Source organism: Haliotis cracherodii, unplaced genomic scaffold (assembly GCF_022045235.1).
Source record: "Haliotis cracherodii isolate W230 unplaced genomic scaffold, xgHalCrac1.p SCAF_14, whole genome shotgun sequence".
Lineage (NCBI taxonomy): Eukaryota > Metazoa > Mollusca > Gastropoda > Lepetellida > Haliotidae > Haliotis > Haliotis cracherodii.
In genome coordinates this window covers 38918389-38936691 of record NW_027266269.1, presented here as the reverse complement: position 1 = coordinate 38936691, position 18303 = coordinate 38918389, and the positions used below count along the sequence as shown (strand labels likewise).

The 18303-nt window shown below is 40.3% G+C and overlaps 1 protein-coding gene across 2 annotated transcripts; it reads left to right on the top strand.

Moving 5' to 3' along the window:
• The first annotated feature begins 1643 nt into the window (after window positions 1–1643).
• Window positions 1644–18277, top strand: LOC139460826 (carnosine N-methyltransferase-like). 2 transcript variants are annotated; one of them, XM_071242299.1, is made up of 8 exons: window positions 1644–1729; window positions 5311–5509; window positions 5991–6160; window positions 9188–9328; window positions 11817–11995; window positions 12300–12413; window positions 14310–14413; window positions 15971–18277. In XM_071242299.1, exons 1-8 carry the CDS (start codon window positions 1644–1646, stop codon window positions 16070–16072), a joined length of 1095 nt encoding a protein of 364 aa, XP_071098400.1. In that variant the 3' UTR covers window positions 16073–18277. The 2 variants fall into 2 exon arrangements, with proteins under 2 accessions (XP_071098400.1, XP_071098401.1); XM_071242300.1 differs by lacking the exon at window positions 14310–14413 and having other exon boundaries at window positions 1649–1729.
• Window positions 18278–18303: the final 26 nt, after the last annotated feature.

Here is an 18303-nt window from a genome sequence, read left to right as displayed (position 1 = left end):
GTCCGTTGCTGTAGAAAATCAATGCCGAAGGTGATGCAACCGGCTGTACCGATCCTGAGCAGGGGTGGTCACCCTTGGTCTTCCACTTCTGGGATGATCTTGAGTCGAATTAGTGCGGGTATATCGATCCCATAGTCGAGATATGGTGCTTTGGTGAACGTTGAAGTGTCTTGCAACGGCAGACTGGGACTCCCCTGCTTCCAAACGTCCAATGGCGATATTTCGGTCAGCTGCAGTTAATCTTGGCATTTTTCTATCTCCGTTCACGTTAGAAAATTCGTAATGAACTGATGAATTTTGTACGGTCTTTTAAAGTCAGTGTCTCTACTCTTGTTTCCAACACTTTGCACGTGCAATGTGCTGAAAACTTTTTCTGAAAGCAATTTCCGTGCATCCTTTGCATTTTTGCTGATAAACGTTTACAAAAACACCATTTTGAAATGGGTTTGCGCGCAATGCACAACAAACATGATATGATTAACGGGAATCAAACAAAAGAATTGCCCTTATGACGATTGCTAGGAGAGAAATCTAATTGGAATTCGCAAAACACCTATGCGTTGTTGTTTTTAAGAGTGTATAAACACAAATAAACATAAACATCTTCCATTTCGATTATTTACCTTGTGTAAAAAAGTCCATCGGCTATTTTTGGCTGGAAGTCCGCCAAAAAAAATAACTTAGTATTTGATAGATTAACTAATACTTCTCCATTGTGAGCAGTGGCACTCAAAGGCATCTAACGACTTTTGTAAAGATTTTGGGTTATCTCCAGATATAAATGTGACACTTCATGTACATGGCTTCAATAAGCACAAGACCAAAGTCTTCCCTGTCAGGTGTGTACAGGAGACGTAAATAGTGAGTTTTGCTCGGCTGACGTCACTCTCCTACCCAGAATTCCATGCGGTCGGCAGCCAGCCAGCCAGCATAGTACCGAAGGGCCCGTGAAGGTCCGGGATAGAATAGGTCTTCAGCAACCCATGCTTGCCGTAAAAGGTGACTGTGCTTGTCGTAAGAGGTGACTAACGGGATCGGGTGGTAAGGCTCGCTGACTTGGTTGACGCATGTCATCGATCCCAATTGGGTGGATCGATGCTCATGATGTCAATCACTGGATTGTCTGGTCCAGACTCGGTTATTTACAGACCCTCGTTATATAGATCTATAGCCGGAATATTGCTGAGTGCGACGTTAAACAACAAACAAACCACGTAGTTCAAGTTCCATTATGACTATAAACATTGCAAATGAACATATGATCTATAATTAACAGTTTGAATAAAATGTATACCTTTATCAGGACTCGTGAAGATTCGGGTTAGAATTGGTCTGCTGCAACCCATGCTTGTAGTGAGAGGAAACTAACGGTATCGGTATACTATCGGATGGCCAGGCTTGGTGACTTGGTTGATGCGTGTCATCGTATCCCAGTAACGGAGATCGATGCTCATGATGTCAACCACTGGATTTTATGATCCAGTCTCGATTATTTACAGGCCGTCGTCATATATAGCTGGGATATTGCTGAGCGCGGCGTTAAACAACAAACAAACGTATCACAGTTTGAATAATATGTCGTGGTCTGCCTAGTCTGGAAGAGGCGGTTACTTCCCTTGGATGTAGACGGCGCAATTTGCAAAATGGCAGCGATGGAAGACGGAGACGACGATGATAAGTTGGAGACAGAACATTTCCTCAGAATCGTCAACGCTTTCAGGTTTTACAGGTAGAAACAAGGACAATGCTTTTTCGATGAGGTCCATATTCACAGAGAAAGTCTGGTGACGTTGCAGCCTAGTCAAACAAACACTCGAATATTTGTATGGCTACATTTGGACATGATCCGATGCAGTGGTGTGTTGTTGAACACGGTTGTAAGCGTGGTGTAGTGGACTCCACTGATGATGAACTGAGACCTTATATTAATTTTTTTTAAGTGACGGAGAAAACTGTCGTCCAATATTACCTGAGCGGATATCATACTCTGAATGGATAACTCCTCGACAGTGATCGACACGAGCCTTGCATAATAAACAAAACAAAAAGACAAAAAGGAACGTCCTTTCCCAAACATATCTAGGCATGTCTCTCCTTTTGTGCCAGCCTCACCGTGTTCTTGTTAATTTTTGTGATGTTATAAAAATTCAACGTTACATTTGTCACTACACAATATATGAAAACAATATCCATATTTGAACAAAAAGGGGGGATAAGAATTACCATCGCTTTACTTTACACTCTGTCTGGCTGAGACATAAGCTTGTTCAAAAGACTGTTTTCTTAGTAAATTCTTACACAGAAATTACAACAAATTCCTATTAATTGTGACATGTTTCAATGTTTCAAGTTACTTCATCAAATTCTAATACAACAGAAAGGTCTGATTTAATCATGTTAATGGTACTGACAAAGAGTACTCATGTAAAATCTTTTTTAAAAGGCTTACCTACCTAGGTTATTTTGTAATTCAGTGTTATCAGAGTCACACCATTGCACCTTAGGCTTAATACAGTGTATGTAATGGTAGAAAGTTTGAACTACCTATTGATACACATTTGTGTTTTATGATTTTAGCAGGGTTACACAAAACATATTGGCAATTATAACCAATAGGGTTAGAAATAACCAAGTTCATAAAAAGCGTATACGTGTGCACTAGTGTATTGTTTTTCATCATCCGGATGGCATTCATTTGAATCTTATTGTGACCTAAGGTGGGAATGACGTCTAACTAGAAACAACATCATTGCTGAAGATTGATGATGTATGTTATATATTGTGTTTTTCTTGGACAACAGTTTTGATCAGTGTTTTTTTTCTAAAAGGGATCAAAAGGATAAAGACATAATGGGTAACGAGAAACTATTACACCTGCATGTGTGTGATACTGATTTTACAAAACTTGTGTAAGAATGCATGTATTTCCCTCGTTCTCGCTCTGGAAATACAAGAATTCTGATGCTCGTTTCGTCAAATCAGTATGACACACATGCTCATTTAAATAATCTCTATTTAGATTGCAGTTTATCAGGTGCAGCTTATAATGCTAATTGGAGGGAACGGGTGGCCCAGTCGTATGAGGCGCCGCGTTTCGCTGTGCAGAGTTGTGTCCCTTGTGCACGCCAAAAACCTATGATTGTTGGTTCGAATCCCGGTTCGCCCCGATTATGTTTCTAGCTTTGTCAGCACCATACCCGTGCTTGTGGGTTTCACCGAAGTGGTAAACATCTGAGACCTGCATCACTTCGGGCTTTCCTCCCACATTAAGGTGACACCCTGTGATATAACTGGAATACTGTTAAAAGCAGCGTTAAACCCAACCTACTCACTATAATGCTAGTTGTCTCCTGGTACCCCTATCTCTATCCTTGTCTCTGTCTAGCCCATAACTGATCAAAGCACCCCTATATTATCCCAAGGGATAGATGAGATTTAGGGTATGGGTACACTATGGGTACAGTGTCTGAAATTCAGTAAATTGAGAGCCTTAAGGGTCATTGATTTTAAAAAAAACTGAAGGCCCAGTGGAAAAACTGTAGGCCCAAACATTTTAGCTGAAGCAGAGAGGCATACTCTTGCAATATACATTACAAAACACCACCAGTCAACCAGAAGCTTTTACTGCTATCACACCAAGTTCCCAAAGACTATTAGGTGATTGATGAAGCATACATTTATCAGGAAATTATCAGCTTGTACTAAATCTTTGCTACAACATTTCATACACCATTTGAAAGATCTAATCCTATTGTTTATAAATAGGAAAGTTATGTTTATTACATTAATAATTAGGAGATAAACATACTGTGTTTTCAATGTAGAGCTAGGTTACCTGTAGATTTAACCCCGCTAAATTGAATTTGGAACCGAACGCGCAGCGTGATGTTTCAAATGTTAAATTTAGCGCGGTTAAATCTGCAGGTAACCTAGCTCTACATTGAAAACACAGTATGTTTATCTCCATTCTACCATGACTAAATAAAACGCGAACTCTTTGGTGTTAGCAAATATACTGAGTGAAGCGGCATGGGTTGAGTTCAGTGTTTTGAGTGGGTTATCGATCTGAATTACGGAATCACCGAACAAAATATGGTGCTGTGTATACTCAAGCAGTTTGTTTACACCGTAATACTTCGCTCGAACATATGACAGGCATTGAAAGTATATAATCACGGCAACTTGGTAAGCTAACATGAGGTGGGCATCCCTAAAGAAAGCAAAGCAAGCTTCGCAAGGCTTTCGCTCTACATCGCAAGTCACCATTATGACGTCACATCGCTCATTGTGACGCAAAAGATATGACGTCACAGTCGTATATAGAAAAGCGCCAAAATTCCAAGCTCTCTGTTGTCTCCAAAACGTAAATACATTCCCTTTGTTGATTTCTGTCGTATTTTTCTGCACGAAATGTATTGCCACACATCCTTTGAATATTGTAGTAACCGCATCTGTGCATTTTGTAACCTGTAATTGTAGATATAATTATTTAAATGTGCCTACCGACAATGACTGAAAATAGTACTATTCTATCAATTTTAGCTTCCGCGGTGATGCGGCCGTCAAACCAGCTGTTTCAATCAGAGGGGGTTTATTGTGATTTAATAGCCTCTGATTGACCAATCAGAATCGAGTAAATTCCAAATTCATGGTAGAATTATATTAAATGATTACTTAAATAAACTGCAGGACGTAAGGGCCTGCAGAAATTAAAACTATCAGGCCGAGAACAAATCTGTCAGCCTTGTGCCTACAGGGCCGATGTCTATTTCGAACACTTAGTACGATCCTCAGCATGGTGCTAATTGAAGTCCGAAAAACTGCACCCTGTAAAGTGCAGTACTTTATCCAACTGAGGATCTAAGAAATGGATGGGACACTTTATCATATATGTCAGTAGTTCAATTTAAATGTATAAAGACTTTGCCATGTCTTGGTCATTGTTCAACAAAGCATTTGAGTCAGGTTTAATTTTTGTAATACTGTGCTTGTTGTAAGAGGAGACTAACAGGATTGGTTGATGCATGTCATTATATCCCAATTGCATGGATTTATGCTCATGATGTCAATCATTGAACTGTCTGGTCCACACTCGATTATTTACAGACCGCAGTCATACGGCTGGAATACTGCTCAGTGCGATGTTAAACAACAAACAAAGAAACTAAAAGATGGAACTCTTTGATAGACCGATCAAAGTTGTGTGTTTTGCTGTAGAATTGCTGTTGATCTATAGTCCCAAGAGACTACCAGGCAAGCTATTAGCAAACCAGAGTTGAGGATGAGTGTATGTATGCCTGTGTATTTCAGGTCCCACTCCCTGATGCGTGTGGAGAGCGCTGACCGGTACTACAAGGAGCTGTCCGATGACCACAAGGCCCTCATCCCTGACTTCCGGGCCAACCTGGACATGATCCGGACCAGCATTGACCACAACTATGAAATCATCAAACTCATCCTGCAGGACACAGAGCACATGTTTGAGAACAAGAGTCACGGCTTACAGAATGTGAGAACAGTTTATTAACTTCCTGTTTATCATGAATATTATGCGAAAATTTCATGAATTATTTATTTATCATGATTATTGTTAGAACATTTCATGATTATTAATTTATGAAGATTTCACAAATTACTTATTTATAATGATTATTGTGAGATATCATGAATTTATTATTTATCATAATTATTTTGAGAACATTTGCTGAATTTACATGTTGTTTTTTTAGAATTACTTTGAGAAAATCAAACAGCCACAATTTGTACATGGGCACAAGCACCCCTAGGTGGCTAGGCTAGGTGAAAGTTCTTGTACACTTGTTGTATAAATGATGTATCATTTTGGTGAAATGAGTAGGTATTATAGGCAAGGAGAGGTAGTGTGGGTTTGCTTCCTTTATCAACAGCCACAACACTGGCACATTATAAATGTAAAAGATAATGACTTCATTATGCCACTCCCCCTGTTAGCGTATGTATCTGTCCATCAGGGGGGAGACAACATCAAGCAGATCCCGCCAACAACGTTCGATATGGACAAGGTGAAAACAACGCTGAAGCAGTTTGTGCGGGACTGGAGTGAGGACGGGAGGGCGGAGAGAGACGCGTGCTACAGGCCGATCATGCAGGAAATAGTTCACAGATTCCCAGCTTCAGAGTGGTAAAAATCAACAATTATTATGATTCAAATGACTATTTTTTTATTTTGTTGTTTTAAGGATTCAACCAACCAAAAACCGAAAGCCATAATCTAAAAAGAAATAAAAATAGCTGGATTTTACATTATTTGCCCAACCACTCTCACTTTGATAGTTTATCAGAATTAAAAATACAACTGCAAAAGTTCTAACTAAAGTGGTTAACCTTTTAAATAATTGTTCTAATGCATTGTTGAGTGTCTCTAGCCGCTACTAACACTTCATTATGAGAACAAAGCAATTGCATGTCATTGCATCCCAACTGTGTAGATCAATGCTCATGATATCAATCACCTGTTGGCTGGTCCAGACTGGATTATTTACAGACCGCTCTCATATAGCTGGAATATTTCTGAGTGTGGCATTAAGAAACAAACAAACACAATCTAAATTATGCGGATCAGATGCGGAATGATCAATTTCAACCATCACAAATTTGTTATAACCCCGGCTGATTGTATGTTGACGTCGTCAAGAAACAACACAACACAACACAACACAGCCATTTCTTCATCTGTACGTCCTGGTCAGCCCAGTTGTCTCAGACCCCAGAATTGGCTGTGCAGAGTTGCTTCCCTTAGATAGGCCAGAAACTTATGATTGCTGATTGTGTTTCAAGTTTGTCCTGATGGGGTATCAAGCTTTGTCCTGATTGTGTTTCAAGTTTGTCCTGATTGTGTTTCAAGCTTTGTCCTGATTGTGTATCAAGCTTTGTCCTGATTGTGTTTCAAGTTTTGTTCTGATTGTGTATCAAGCTTTGTCCTGATTGTGTTTCAAGCTTTGTCCTTATTGTGTTTCAAGTTTTGTCCTTATTGTGTTTCAAGTTTTGTCCTGATTGTGTTTCAAGTTTGTCCTGATTGTGTATCAAGCTTTGTCCTGATTGTGTATCAAGCTTTGTCCTGATTGTGTTTCAAGTTTTGTCCTGATTGTGTTTCAAGTTTTGTCCTGATTGTGTTTCAAGTTTGTCCTGATTGTGTATCAAGCTTTGTCCTGATTGTGTTTCAAGTTTTGTCCTGATTGTGTTTCAAGTTTTGTCCTGATTGTGTTTCAAGTTTGTCCTGATTGTGTATCAAGCTTTGTCCTGATTGTGTTTCAAGTTTTGTCCTGATTGTGTTTCAAGTTTTGTCCTGATTGTGTTTCAAGTTTTGTCCTGATTGTGTTTCAAGTTTTGTCCTGATTGTGTTTCAAGTTTGTCCTGATTGTGTTTCAAGCTTTGTCCTGATTGTGTTTCAAGCTTTGTCCTGATTGTGTTTCAAGTTTTGTCCTTATTGTGTATCAAACTTTGTCCTTATTGTGTATCAAGCTTTGTCCTGATTGTGTATCAAGTTTGTCCTGATTGTGTTTCAAGCTTTGTCCTGATTGTGTTTCAAGTTTGTCCTGATTGTGTTTCAAGCTTTGTCCTGATTGTGTTTCAAGTTTTGTCCTTATTGTGTATCAAACTTTGTCCTTATTGTGTATCAAGCTTTGTCCTGATTGTGTATCAAGTTTGTCCTGATTGTGTATCAAGCTTTGTCCTGATTGTGTTTCAAGCTTTGTCCTGATTGTGTTTCAAGCTTTGTCCTGATTGTGTTTCAAGTTTTGTCCTGATTGTGTTTCAAGTTTTGTCCTTATTGTGTTTCAAACTTTGTCCTTATTGTGTTTCAAGTTTTGTCCTGATTGTGTTTCAAGTTTTTTCCTGATTGTGTTTCAAGTTTGTCCTGATTGTGTTTCACGTTTGTCCTGATTGTGTTTCAAGTTTTGTTCTGATTGTGTATCAAACTTTGTCCTTATTGTGTATCAAACTTTGTCCTGATTGTGTTTCAAGTTTTGTCCTGATTGTGTTTCAAGTTTTGTCCTGATTGTGTTTCAAGTTTTTTCCTGATTGTGTTTCAAGTTTGTCCTGATTGTGTTTCAAGTTTGTCCTGATTGTGTTTCAAGTTTTGTTCTGATTGTGTATCAAACTTTGTCCTTATTGTGTATCAAACTTTGTCCTGATTGTGTTTCAAGTTTTGTCCTGATTGTGTTTCAAGTTTTGTCCTGATTGTGTATCAAACTTTGTCCTTATTGTGTATCAAATTTTGTCCTGATTGTGTTTCAAGTTTTGTTCTGATTGTGTATCAAACTTTGTCCTTATTGTGTATCAAACTTTGTCCTGATTGTGTTTCAAGTTTTGTCCTGATTGTGTTTCAAGTTTTGTCCTGATTGTGTATCAAACTTTGTCCTTATTGTGTATCAAATTTTGTCCTGATTGTGTTTCAAGTTTTGTCCTGATTGTGTATCAAACTTTGTCCTTATTGTGTATCAAACTTTGTCCTGATTGTGTATCAAACTTTGTCCTTATTGTGTATCAAACTTTGTCCTTATTGTGTTTCAAGCTTTGTCCTGATTGTGTTTCAAGTTTTGTCCTGATTGTGTTTCAAGCTTTGTCCTTTTTGTGTTTCAAGTTTTGTCAGCATCAAACCCAGGGGCAGTGGGGTAGCCAAGTGGTTAAAGTTTTGCTCGTCTGGGTTCAATTTCCCACACAAGTACAATGTAGAGGGAACACTATGCTGTGTGTCAAGTTCCTCTCTGATGTTGTTTTTCAAGCTAGAAGTCAACACAATTTATGATTATTTTTCCAGCATGTCTTGGTTTGTAGCAATCTCATTAAAATCAGATCTTAGTTCTCTCTATCGCTGAACACGGTGTAGTGGATAGGTGGTTTGCCCGAAGAGGGGAAGGTCTGTGGAAGGTCATACCACAAGATGTTAAAAGATGGTACTTGTTGTTACCGTGTCTAGTGCTCGTCATTTAAGGGCTAAAACAAGGATTGGTTGACCCTGAGTCAGTGTTATGTCTGAGTGGGTATTCATGTATCAATGGACACCAAAAATATCAAGATTTTTGAAAATTGCAAAATATTCAATACTCCACAACATATTAAAAGCATGTCATACCTTTTGATTTCATTTGTTGTTGATGTTGGTGATGATGTTTTGTGACTAACCAGTAACTGTTGATGTGTCTGGCAGTGACCCCTCGTCTGTGTACGTCCTGGTTCCTGGAGCAGGGCTGGGGCGCCTGGCCTTCGAGATTGCTAATCTCGGCTACAGTTGCCAAGGCAACGAGTGGAGCCTCTTCATGTTATTCGCATCTAACTTTGTTCTTAACAAGTATGTTCCTTTTTATTTCTCTCTTTTGATGCATGCGTTTTGCCTTGTTTATTTATCATTTCCCTGAAAGTTAGGCAAAATAACACAGTTGTTGACTAGAGATCACTTGCACAGAAATGGGATTCACTTATTGTACCCATGTCGGGATTCAAACCTGGGTCTTCGGCGTGACGAGCGAAAACTTTAACCGCTAGGCTACCCGACCGCCCCAACAATCGTAACTCCCATGCTCTTACAAAGTCTACGATAGTGGTAGCGCTGTGGTCGCTTTGTGCAAGTGGGCCCTGGATTTACCTGATGCTAAATAAGGCGACCTGTGTGAATATTTGGCACTACAATAGGATCCAAGAAAGTTTGTCTGTGTGAATACTAAAGACCCACACAGCTGTAGCACTCACATGAAGTATACTGTCAATATTTGACCAAGTTTCAATTCAGACAAGGAAAGTCCCATCCAGAGGTGTGGATTGTGGAATGTCAAGGGTTTGATCCCGATCCACTTAATACCAAAAAACGTTTAAAGATGGTACTTGTTGTTACCCTGCCTGGCACCCGTCATTATGGGTCTAAAAGGACTGGTCTGCTCGGAGTCAGTATACTTTGTCTAAGTGGAGAACAAGCAGCCTCCCCACCCCTTACGCATACACACTGCTTGATAAGTGCAATGATCTTGAACGCAACATTAAATTCCATTTCCTTTCACCTTACCTATCTATGGTAAGCATACATCTGAATACAGTTTATCTATTCAGTTTCACTTTCTACACATTAGACCCGTGAAGATTCCCGGGTAAAAAAGGTCTTCAGCAACCCATACTTGCCATGAAAGGTGACTATGCTTGTTGAAAAAGGTGACTAACGGGATCGGGTGGTCAGGCTCGCTGACTTGGTTGATACATGTCATCGATCCCAATTGCGTGGATCGATGGTCATGATGTCAATCACTGGATTGTCTGGTCCAGCCTCGATTATTTTACAGACCGCCGTCATATAGCTGGAATATTACTGAGTGCGGCGTTAAATAACAAACAAACAAATCCTGCAAGGTTAACCCGTGAAGATACAGGGTAGAATAGGTCTTCAGCAACCCATGCTTGCTGTAAAAGATGACTATGCTTGTTGTAAGAGGCGACTAACGAAATTTGGTGGTCAGACTCACTGACTTGGTTGATGCATGTCAACGTATCCCAATTGCATAGATCGATGCTCATGATGTCAATCACTGGATTGTCTGGTCCAGCCTCGATTATTTTACAGACCGCCGTCATATAGCTGGAATATTACTGAGTGCGGCGTTAAACAACAAACAAACAAACAAACAAATCCTGCAAGGTTAACCCGTGAAGATACAGGGTAGAATAGGTCTTCAGCAACCCATGCTTGCTGTAAAAGATGACTATGCTTGTTGTAAGAGGCGACTAACGAAATTTGGTGGTCAGACTCACTGACTTGGTTGATGCATGTCAACGTATCCCAATTGCATAGATCGATGCTCTTGATGTCAATCACTGGATTGTCTGGTCTAGACTGGATTATTTACAGACTGCCATCATGTAGCTGGAATATTGCTGAGTGTGGCAACAAACAACCAAAACCCACGAGGTGCACTGTGTTAGAATGGCAAACCAGATTTCCTGACAATCAATATTCAAGCTTTATCATGTTGTAAATAATCCAACATAGCTGAGCAAATATCGTTTGAGTGTACAGCCCAAACCTGACTCTCAGCATATTACTTGACTCAAATGGACTTTGGACTGGTGGCTGAAGTCGCAGACTGATATTAAGTTGGCCCTGATCTTTTTCTCGAGGCAAGTGAGTTAACTGACAATAAATGTCCAGTGCCACCCTTGCCGAACTAGGCTGGTATTATGGAGTTACATTTTGCCTAACGAGACTACTCATAGTCCAATCAAAATCGCGCACCGAAATCAAAATAGGGTTCGTAAACTGTCGTGCAGATTTCTGTTGATTGCAGGATTTGTAAAGCATGTGCACCGCCAACTCGTTGTCAGCAGATATTTTCCAAATCTTTTCAAGTTTTTAATCAAGTCGCTCACATGATTTGATGCATTCAGCGATGTAAGACCCGTTTTATCGCAATATGGATCTTGATTATCGATCAGATCGTCCTGACTCGCCGCCACCATTTTGTATGAAGCAAACGCATGTGATACGAGAGGTGGAATCTGATTGGTCCATAGGAGAGGTTTAGAAGGGACATAACTGGTAATAGCTCACTGTTGGCGCTGCGATAGAGCCCAGTAATTCCAGTCTAGTTTGGCAAGGGTGGAAACTGGACCTTAAAGTCAGTTAACTCTCATGCCTCGGGAAGATGGCCCTGAAATGCAGAGAGTCTTTTGTCACTGTTTCCGGATACTGCATCATGGCTGTTTGTTAAAGCAATTACCTGGCAGCAAACACGGTTGTTTAGAAACTGAATTAATTTTCTGCACGTAAAATGATCATTTTGTATTTTATTCTCCAGATGTAAGCACGTGAACTCGTTCACCATGTATCCCTGGGTGCATCAGTGGAGCAACCACACGTGCAGGGCCGATCAGACTCGACCAATCAGATTCCCCGACATTGAGACCACCAGCATTTCCCCCACAGTCAATTTCTCAATGGCCGCTGGGGACTTCCTGGAGGTGTACACGGAGCCAGGTGAGATGGTCAGACTATAGACTTCAGCAACCCATGCATGCTGTAAAAGGCGGCTATGATTGTTTTAAAAGGCGACTAACGGGATCAGGTGGTCAGGATCGCTGACTTGGTTGATGCATGTCATTGTATCCCAAATGAGTACTTGATGCTGATGATGTCAATCACTGGATTGTCTTGTCCGAGGATTTGCAGACTGTAGTCATATTGCTGAATATTGCTGAGTGCCCATTAAACAACAAACAAAACAAACATTGTCAGATGATGATTATGCAGGTCAACTCACCAGCCAGGTGTATTTCCACAGATTCCTGGGACTGTGTGGCCACTGTATTCTTCATTGACACAGCGCACAACATCATCGCCTACGTAGAAACCATGTACAAGATCATCAAACCAGGCGGGTGCTGGATTAACCTGGGTAAGGTCAATAGAGTTGTGTCCCCTTATTTCCAGAGCCCCATTCCTGAAAACTGATCTTTGCACTGCGATTGTAGTGAGCCTTTGTTAGAGTTATGCTCGAGTTATAACTTTGTTGAATGGAGCCTGACCTGCTTGATTCCTAGGTTTGTTCACACTCCTACCCAGAGTTCCTTGCAGTCAGCCTATTACAGAGTACCTCTGTCGAGGCTGCGAGTTGTAACGATTGAACACATTGCATATATTTTTCATATTTTTCATCACCTTAGTGCTACGACTGTCGTAGGTCTATGTTAAGGTACGGGAGTTACGATCACCTGAGGGCTACGACTGTCGTAAGTGTATGTGAAGGTATGGGAGTTAAGATCACCTGAGTGCTACGACTGTCGTAAGTCTATGTTGAGGTATGGGAGTTACGATCATCTTAGTGCTATGACTGTCGTAAGTCTATGTTAAGGTATGGGAGTTACGATCACCTTGGTGCTACGACTGTCGTAAGTCTATGTTAAGGTATGGGAGCTATAATCACCTTGGTGCTATGACTGTCGTAAGTCTATGTTAAGGTATGGGAGTTACCATCACCTTAGCGCTACGACTGTCGTAAGTCTATGTTAAGGTACGGGAGTTACGATCACCTTAGTGCTACAACTGTTGTAAGTCTATGTTAAGGTATGGGAGTTACGATAACCTTAGTGCTACGACTGTTGTAAGTCTATGTTAAGGTACGGGTGTTACGATCACCTTAGTACTACGACTGTTGTAAGTCTATGTTAAGGAATGGGAGTTACGATCACCTTAGTGCTACGACTGTTGTAAGTCTATGTTAAGGTATGGGAGTTAAAATCACCTGAGTGCTATGACTGTCGTAAGTCTATGTTAAGGTATGGGAGTTAAAATAACCTTAGTGCTATGACTGTCGTAGGTCTATGTTAAGGTACGGGAGTTACGATCACCTTAGTGCTTTGACTGTTGTAAGTCTATGTTAAGGTATGGGAGTTAAAATCACCTTAGTGCTTTGTACAACGGCACCATGGTCACTTTGATGTGTAGAGAGACGTTGCCATGCTCCTCACTGTTGCAGGTGTCGTAGTATGTCCAGGTAAATATGCAAAACAATACGCAAACCACACTGAAAGGCTTCAATTGGGCCTGTATGCTTTCATATCAGAATAGCAAGTGTGTTTAAAAACAAGAGAAAAGACTGGTCACATGATATGCAAATTAGCGGTGGTGTAAAGCTAAGTCATCACTGCGCACTGGTTTGATCCCCTCATGGATGTGGGATGCTCTGCTTCACTTTGAACTTTGAGACAAACAAGATTGGATTGAAACTCAATGATGAGCTGTGTATCTGATTTCATTTTGACTTTAAAAAGAGTTTCTAATAAAACAATTGTATTTAGTTTTGGGCTATTATTTTGTGTGTGCAAAATATGCAACTTGGTACATTTTCACCCCATGCTTGTTACATCATTGAATGAAGGTGAGCTTCTCTACCTGTAGCAAGACATTGAGGATGTTATATTCATGTTCATGTCAAACTATGGTTACGACCCAAATGTCTAAATTCCGGAATTTCCCAAGCTATTGAGCTCCCCTTTTAGAAAAAGACTGACATCAACAATCTTCAGCTATGACGTCCTTTCCAGTGTGATGTCGTTCCAACCTCATGTAACAAAAAGATTCGAATGACATCAACAATACTGTCTATATGATGGAAACAATACACTGTTGTCTTGTGACGTGATATGACCCCAGGGCACATATGATTTTGATTACCACCAATATGTTTTCCCTCGTAGGTAATAGACAGAGATTATTATACAAGCATGTGTGTCTTAGTGGTCATATGTTTGTCGTAGTAGGTAATACATTGTGTGATGTGCTGCTGTTCCAGGTCCCCTGCTGTACCACTATGCGGACCTGGCCAACGAGAGCTCCATAGAACTCAGTTATGAAGAGCTGAAGCATGTCATTACAACGATAGGCTTTGTTATAGAGGTAGGACACAGTGGATTGCAGTGGAAGTCCTGGGGTCCTTAGTTACGAAGAGCTGAAGCATGTCATTACAACGATAGGCTTTGTTATAGAGGTAGGACACAGTTGAGTGTCAGTGGAAGTCCTGGTGTCCTTAGTTACGAAGAGCTGAAGCATGTCATTACAACGATAGGCTTTGTTATAGAGGTAGGACACAGTTGAGTGTCAGTGGAAGTCCTGGTGTCCTTAGTTACGAAGAGCTGAAGCATGTCATTACAACGATAGGCTTTGTTATAGAGGTAGGACACAGTGGAGTGTCAGAGAAAGTCCTGGGGTCCTTAGTTACGAAGAGCTGAAGCATGTCATTACAACGATAGGCTTTGTTATAAAGGTAGGACACAGTGGAGTGTCAGTGGAAGTCCTGGGGTCCTTAGTTACGAAGAGCTGAAGTATGTCATTACAACGATAGGCTTTGTTATAAAGGTAGGACATAGTTGAGTGTCAGTGGAAGTCCTGGTGTCCTTAGTTACGAAGAGCTGAAGCATGTCATTACAACGATAGGCTTTGTTATAGAGGTAGGACACAGTGGAGTGTCAGAGAAAGTCCTGGGGTCCTTATTTACGAAGAGCTGAAGCATGTCATTACAAATATAGGCTTTGTTATAAAGGTAGGACACAGTGGAGTGTCAGTGGAAGTCCTGGGGTCCTTAGTTACGAAGAGCTGAAGCATGTCATTACAACGATAGGCTTTGTTATAAAGGTAGGACATAGTGGAGTATCAGTGGAAGTCCTGGGGTCCGAATCATGAACCTGATGATATAAAGTCAAGGACCACGGGGCCCCCTTAGTTTTTAAAATAACATTGGTTTTACAGTTGCATAAGTTTGTTTTGTGTTTCAGACATTTTGCTAAATCTACTTTTTATTATCAAAGGTGTCACTGAAAAGGTTTATTTAAAAGATGTTTTATTTTCCTCATTTTGATGTATGTATGCTTTTACGTGAAGTTTTCTCCATACACAGCTTTTCCATTTGACGAGAGAGGAGTCACATGACCCTCAAACTGTCAGTTCATTAGCATAACAACTTCACAAAGATCATACTTTTGTCACGGGACTGTATTCTTGAAGTGGCATCAACTCTGATGGACTACTTCCCCTGGAATGTTTTAAGTACAAATAAATACAGAAGCATTGATAAGTTATACCCTTTGATCTTGAACTCAGCTTTTCAGCATATGGAACCATTGGTTGAATTAGCCAATGAGTTAAAAGCCAGAGGTACAGGGCAGGGGACACCAGAATTGGGCTTCACACATTGTACCCATGATGGGAATCAAACCCTGGGCTTCAGCATAATAAGCAAATGCTTTAACCGCTAGACTACCCCACAGCCCTCTTTTTGAGGAACTGTTTTAGTATAGACGTGACGTGGGCCACCTAGCATTTTCTCAAAAATGGAACCATTGGTTTTAATTAGCCAATGAGCACAAAGCCAGAGCTACAATGCTGGGGAGGTTTACTGAAACCATACACACGATAACTCCTTGTCCCTGTACCTAATGCTGGCATGTTACTTTGCAGAAAGAGGAGGTTGATGTGAAGTCGACCTACACACAGAACACCAAGTCCATGTTGCAGTATCAGTATCACAATGTCTTCTTCGTGGCCAGGAAACCCTCCTGACCGAGGGCTTACAGTCAAGCGTTCAAGAGTTATCTGCCCTTGAGTTGTTCAGATATTGTTTGTGCTAGGTTCCCCGTTGAACAGACTACAGAGAAATGTGGAGTCAGAACAGGAGGATATGAAGTTATCTGCCCTTGAGCTGTTCAGCCATTTTGTGGGTGTTTCCTATTGAGCAGACTACAGAGAAATGTGTGTTCAAGGAGACAGGATAGCATGAGGATATGAAATGCAGGAGTGTGGATATGGTTCCTGGTTGAAAGAATAACTACACATTACAAGTTATAGCAATGAAATCCAACACCCTTGGGAGTCCACTTTAGAAGAGGAGCTGACCCGTGAAGATCCAGGGGTAGTATAGGTCTTCAGCAACCTATTCTTGCCGTAAAAGGCGACTAACTGGATCGGGTGGTCAGGCTTGCTTACTTGGTTGATTCATGTCTTCCAATTGCATGGATCGATGATCATGATGTCAATCACTGGATTGTCTGGTCTGAACTCGATTATTTACAGCCTGCTGTCATATAGCTGAAATATAGCTGCGTGCAGCTTTAAACAACAAACGAACAAACAAACAGAAAAGGTGCCTAGATACCTGTGCTTGTTATGAGAAACAACTTGATGGATGGGCACAGAGGACTGGTTGACTTGGTTGGTTGTGTGCCATCTTGCCCTGACAACGTGGGACATTGCTCATTGCCCACAGTAGTGACTAGAGTCCAGTTCTTGATACTGCTTGGAAGTATTTGTCCAAACCAGAAACAGATGCTTCTCAATCAGACAAAGACCACATGTTCTAGAAGATGAAATTTATGAAGAAGGGAATTGATGTGTTTAATTTAAGTAACATTCTCAGACAAGATCACTTTCCCAAAATGTCCCACAATATTTCTAATTTAAGGAACCACCAACAGTTATTTTTCCTATACGACCACCATTTCATCCAGGTTGTTAATTATAGGAATGTGTTGCAGAAAACTAGCCCAAACTTGGCTTGCAGCATTTTTTTCAGTACATTCTAGTGTGTAGAAACTGAAACAATATGTTAAACCAGATATCTGTGCGTAAAAGAACCAACAAATAACCAACAAGAGCTATACAATCAACAAATGTATCACAAAATTAACTAGGTTTACAAATCGATACAAATTACTGCACGACACTTACAATGGCAGTACACAATAGGGTGGTAGTACAATATTCAGTGATAGTATAAGACATGATGACATTGGTCAGCATCATATACAAAAATACAGTGTTGACAATCAGTGATAATACTACATTCACCCATCCGCGACATGGTCAAGCTTCCAAGATGAGTCTGGGCAGGGAATCGGGGGTGATGAGTGATCTTCACAAGAAAGCTGGTCTTGATGTAATGAAATGTGTGAGTGAGGAGACATGCCCTTGTCCCCTTACATACTGGCTGCTGGAAATTTCCACACAGTGGCCTCACAACATAGAATATTCCACATGTTTCTATTACCCTCTATCTCAATCCACGGTATTCTGGAAGTTTAGTCATGACACTAGCATCTAAACATAGTAACTTCCTCAAAACTGCTTTCATTAAACAGTACTTCATTCATGACAACTAATCACTCTCCAAATACAATACAATGAATGTCAACAAACATTGTAATACAGTTACAATCATTGTTTTACAAATAAAATACATTGCCATATAGTATTGTCAATCACTGGTTTGTCTGGTCCAGTGTAAAAATTTTACTGGGTGCCATCGTACAGCAGAAATATTGCCGAGTGAGGCCTCAAACAAACAATGCATTATTGTTACCCGTCTTGTTGCTGTTGGCCTTGTGGAAACCACATTCAAATAGGCTCTCACTTAAGAAAGGGTGTTAATATGGCAGGTATATGTTTGAGATATTCAGGTTATATACATCTCAAAAGCATGAGATTCATGCACATTGTACATTGTTCTTTTGAAGAGTTAAGAAATTATTCACCGTTTGTATGGTATGGTTGAATGGTTATTACCTGCATAAACTGTGATAAATGTATATGACTGATAATGAAATAATTTATCAGAATGAATTATAATTTTAATGAGGATTAAATTTTATGTGAATTGTTTTGTCTCAGATTAATTGATGTTATCTGCTTTGCACAGATATAAATCCCTGAACAAAATTGAATTTGTATGCAATCAGACAGTTTGTGTGACTTCAAATGTGTTATCAGGAAAGAATTGAATGGGGATTAGGTGGGCA

Bases quoted from the DNA above. Each gene is read 5' to 3' on its own strand.
- LOC139460826 (XM_071242299.1), top strand. From the start codon at position 1,644: ATGGCAGCGATGGAAGACGGAGACGACGATGATAAGTTGGAGACAGAA. The intron at 6,161-9,187 runs GTAAAAATCAAC...TGTGTCTGGCAG, and splicing joins AGATTCCCAGCTTCAGAGTG to TGACCCCTCGTCTGTGTACG. The intron at 9,329-11,816 runs GTATGTTCCTTT...TTTATTCTCCAG, and splicing joins TCTAACTTTGTTCTTAACAA to ATGTAAGCACGTGAACTCGT.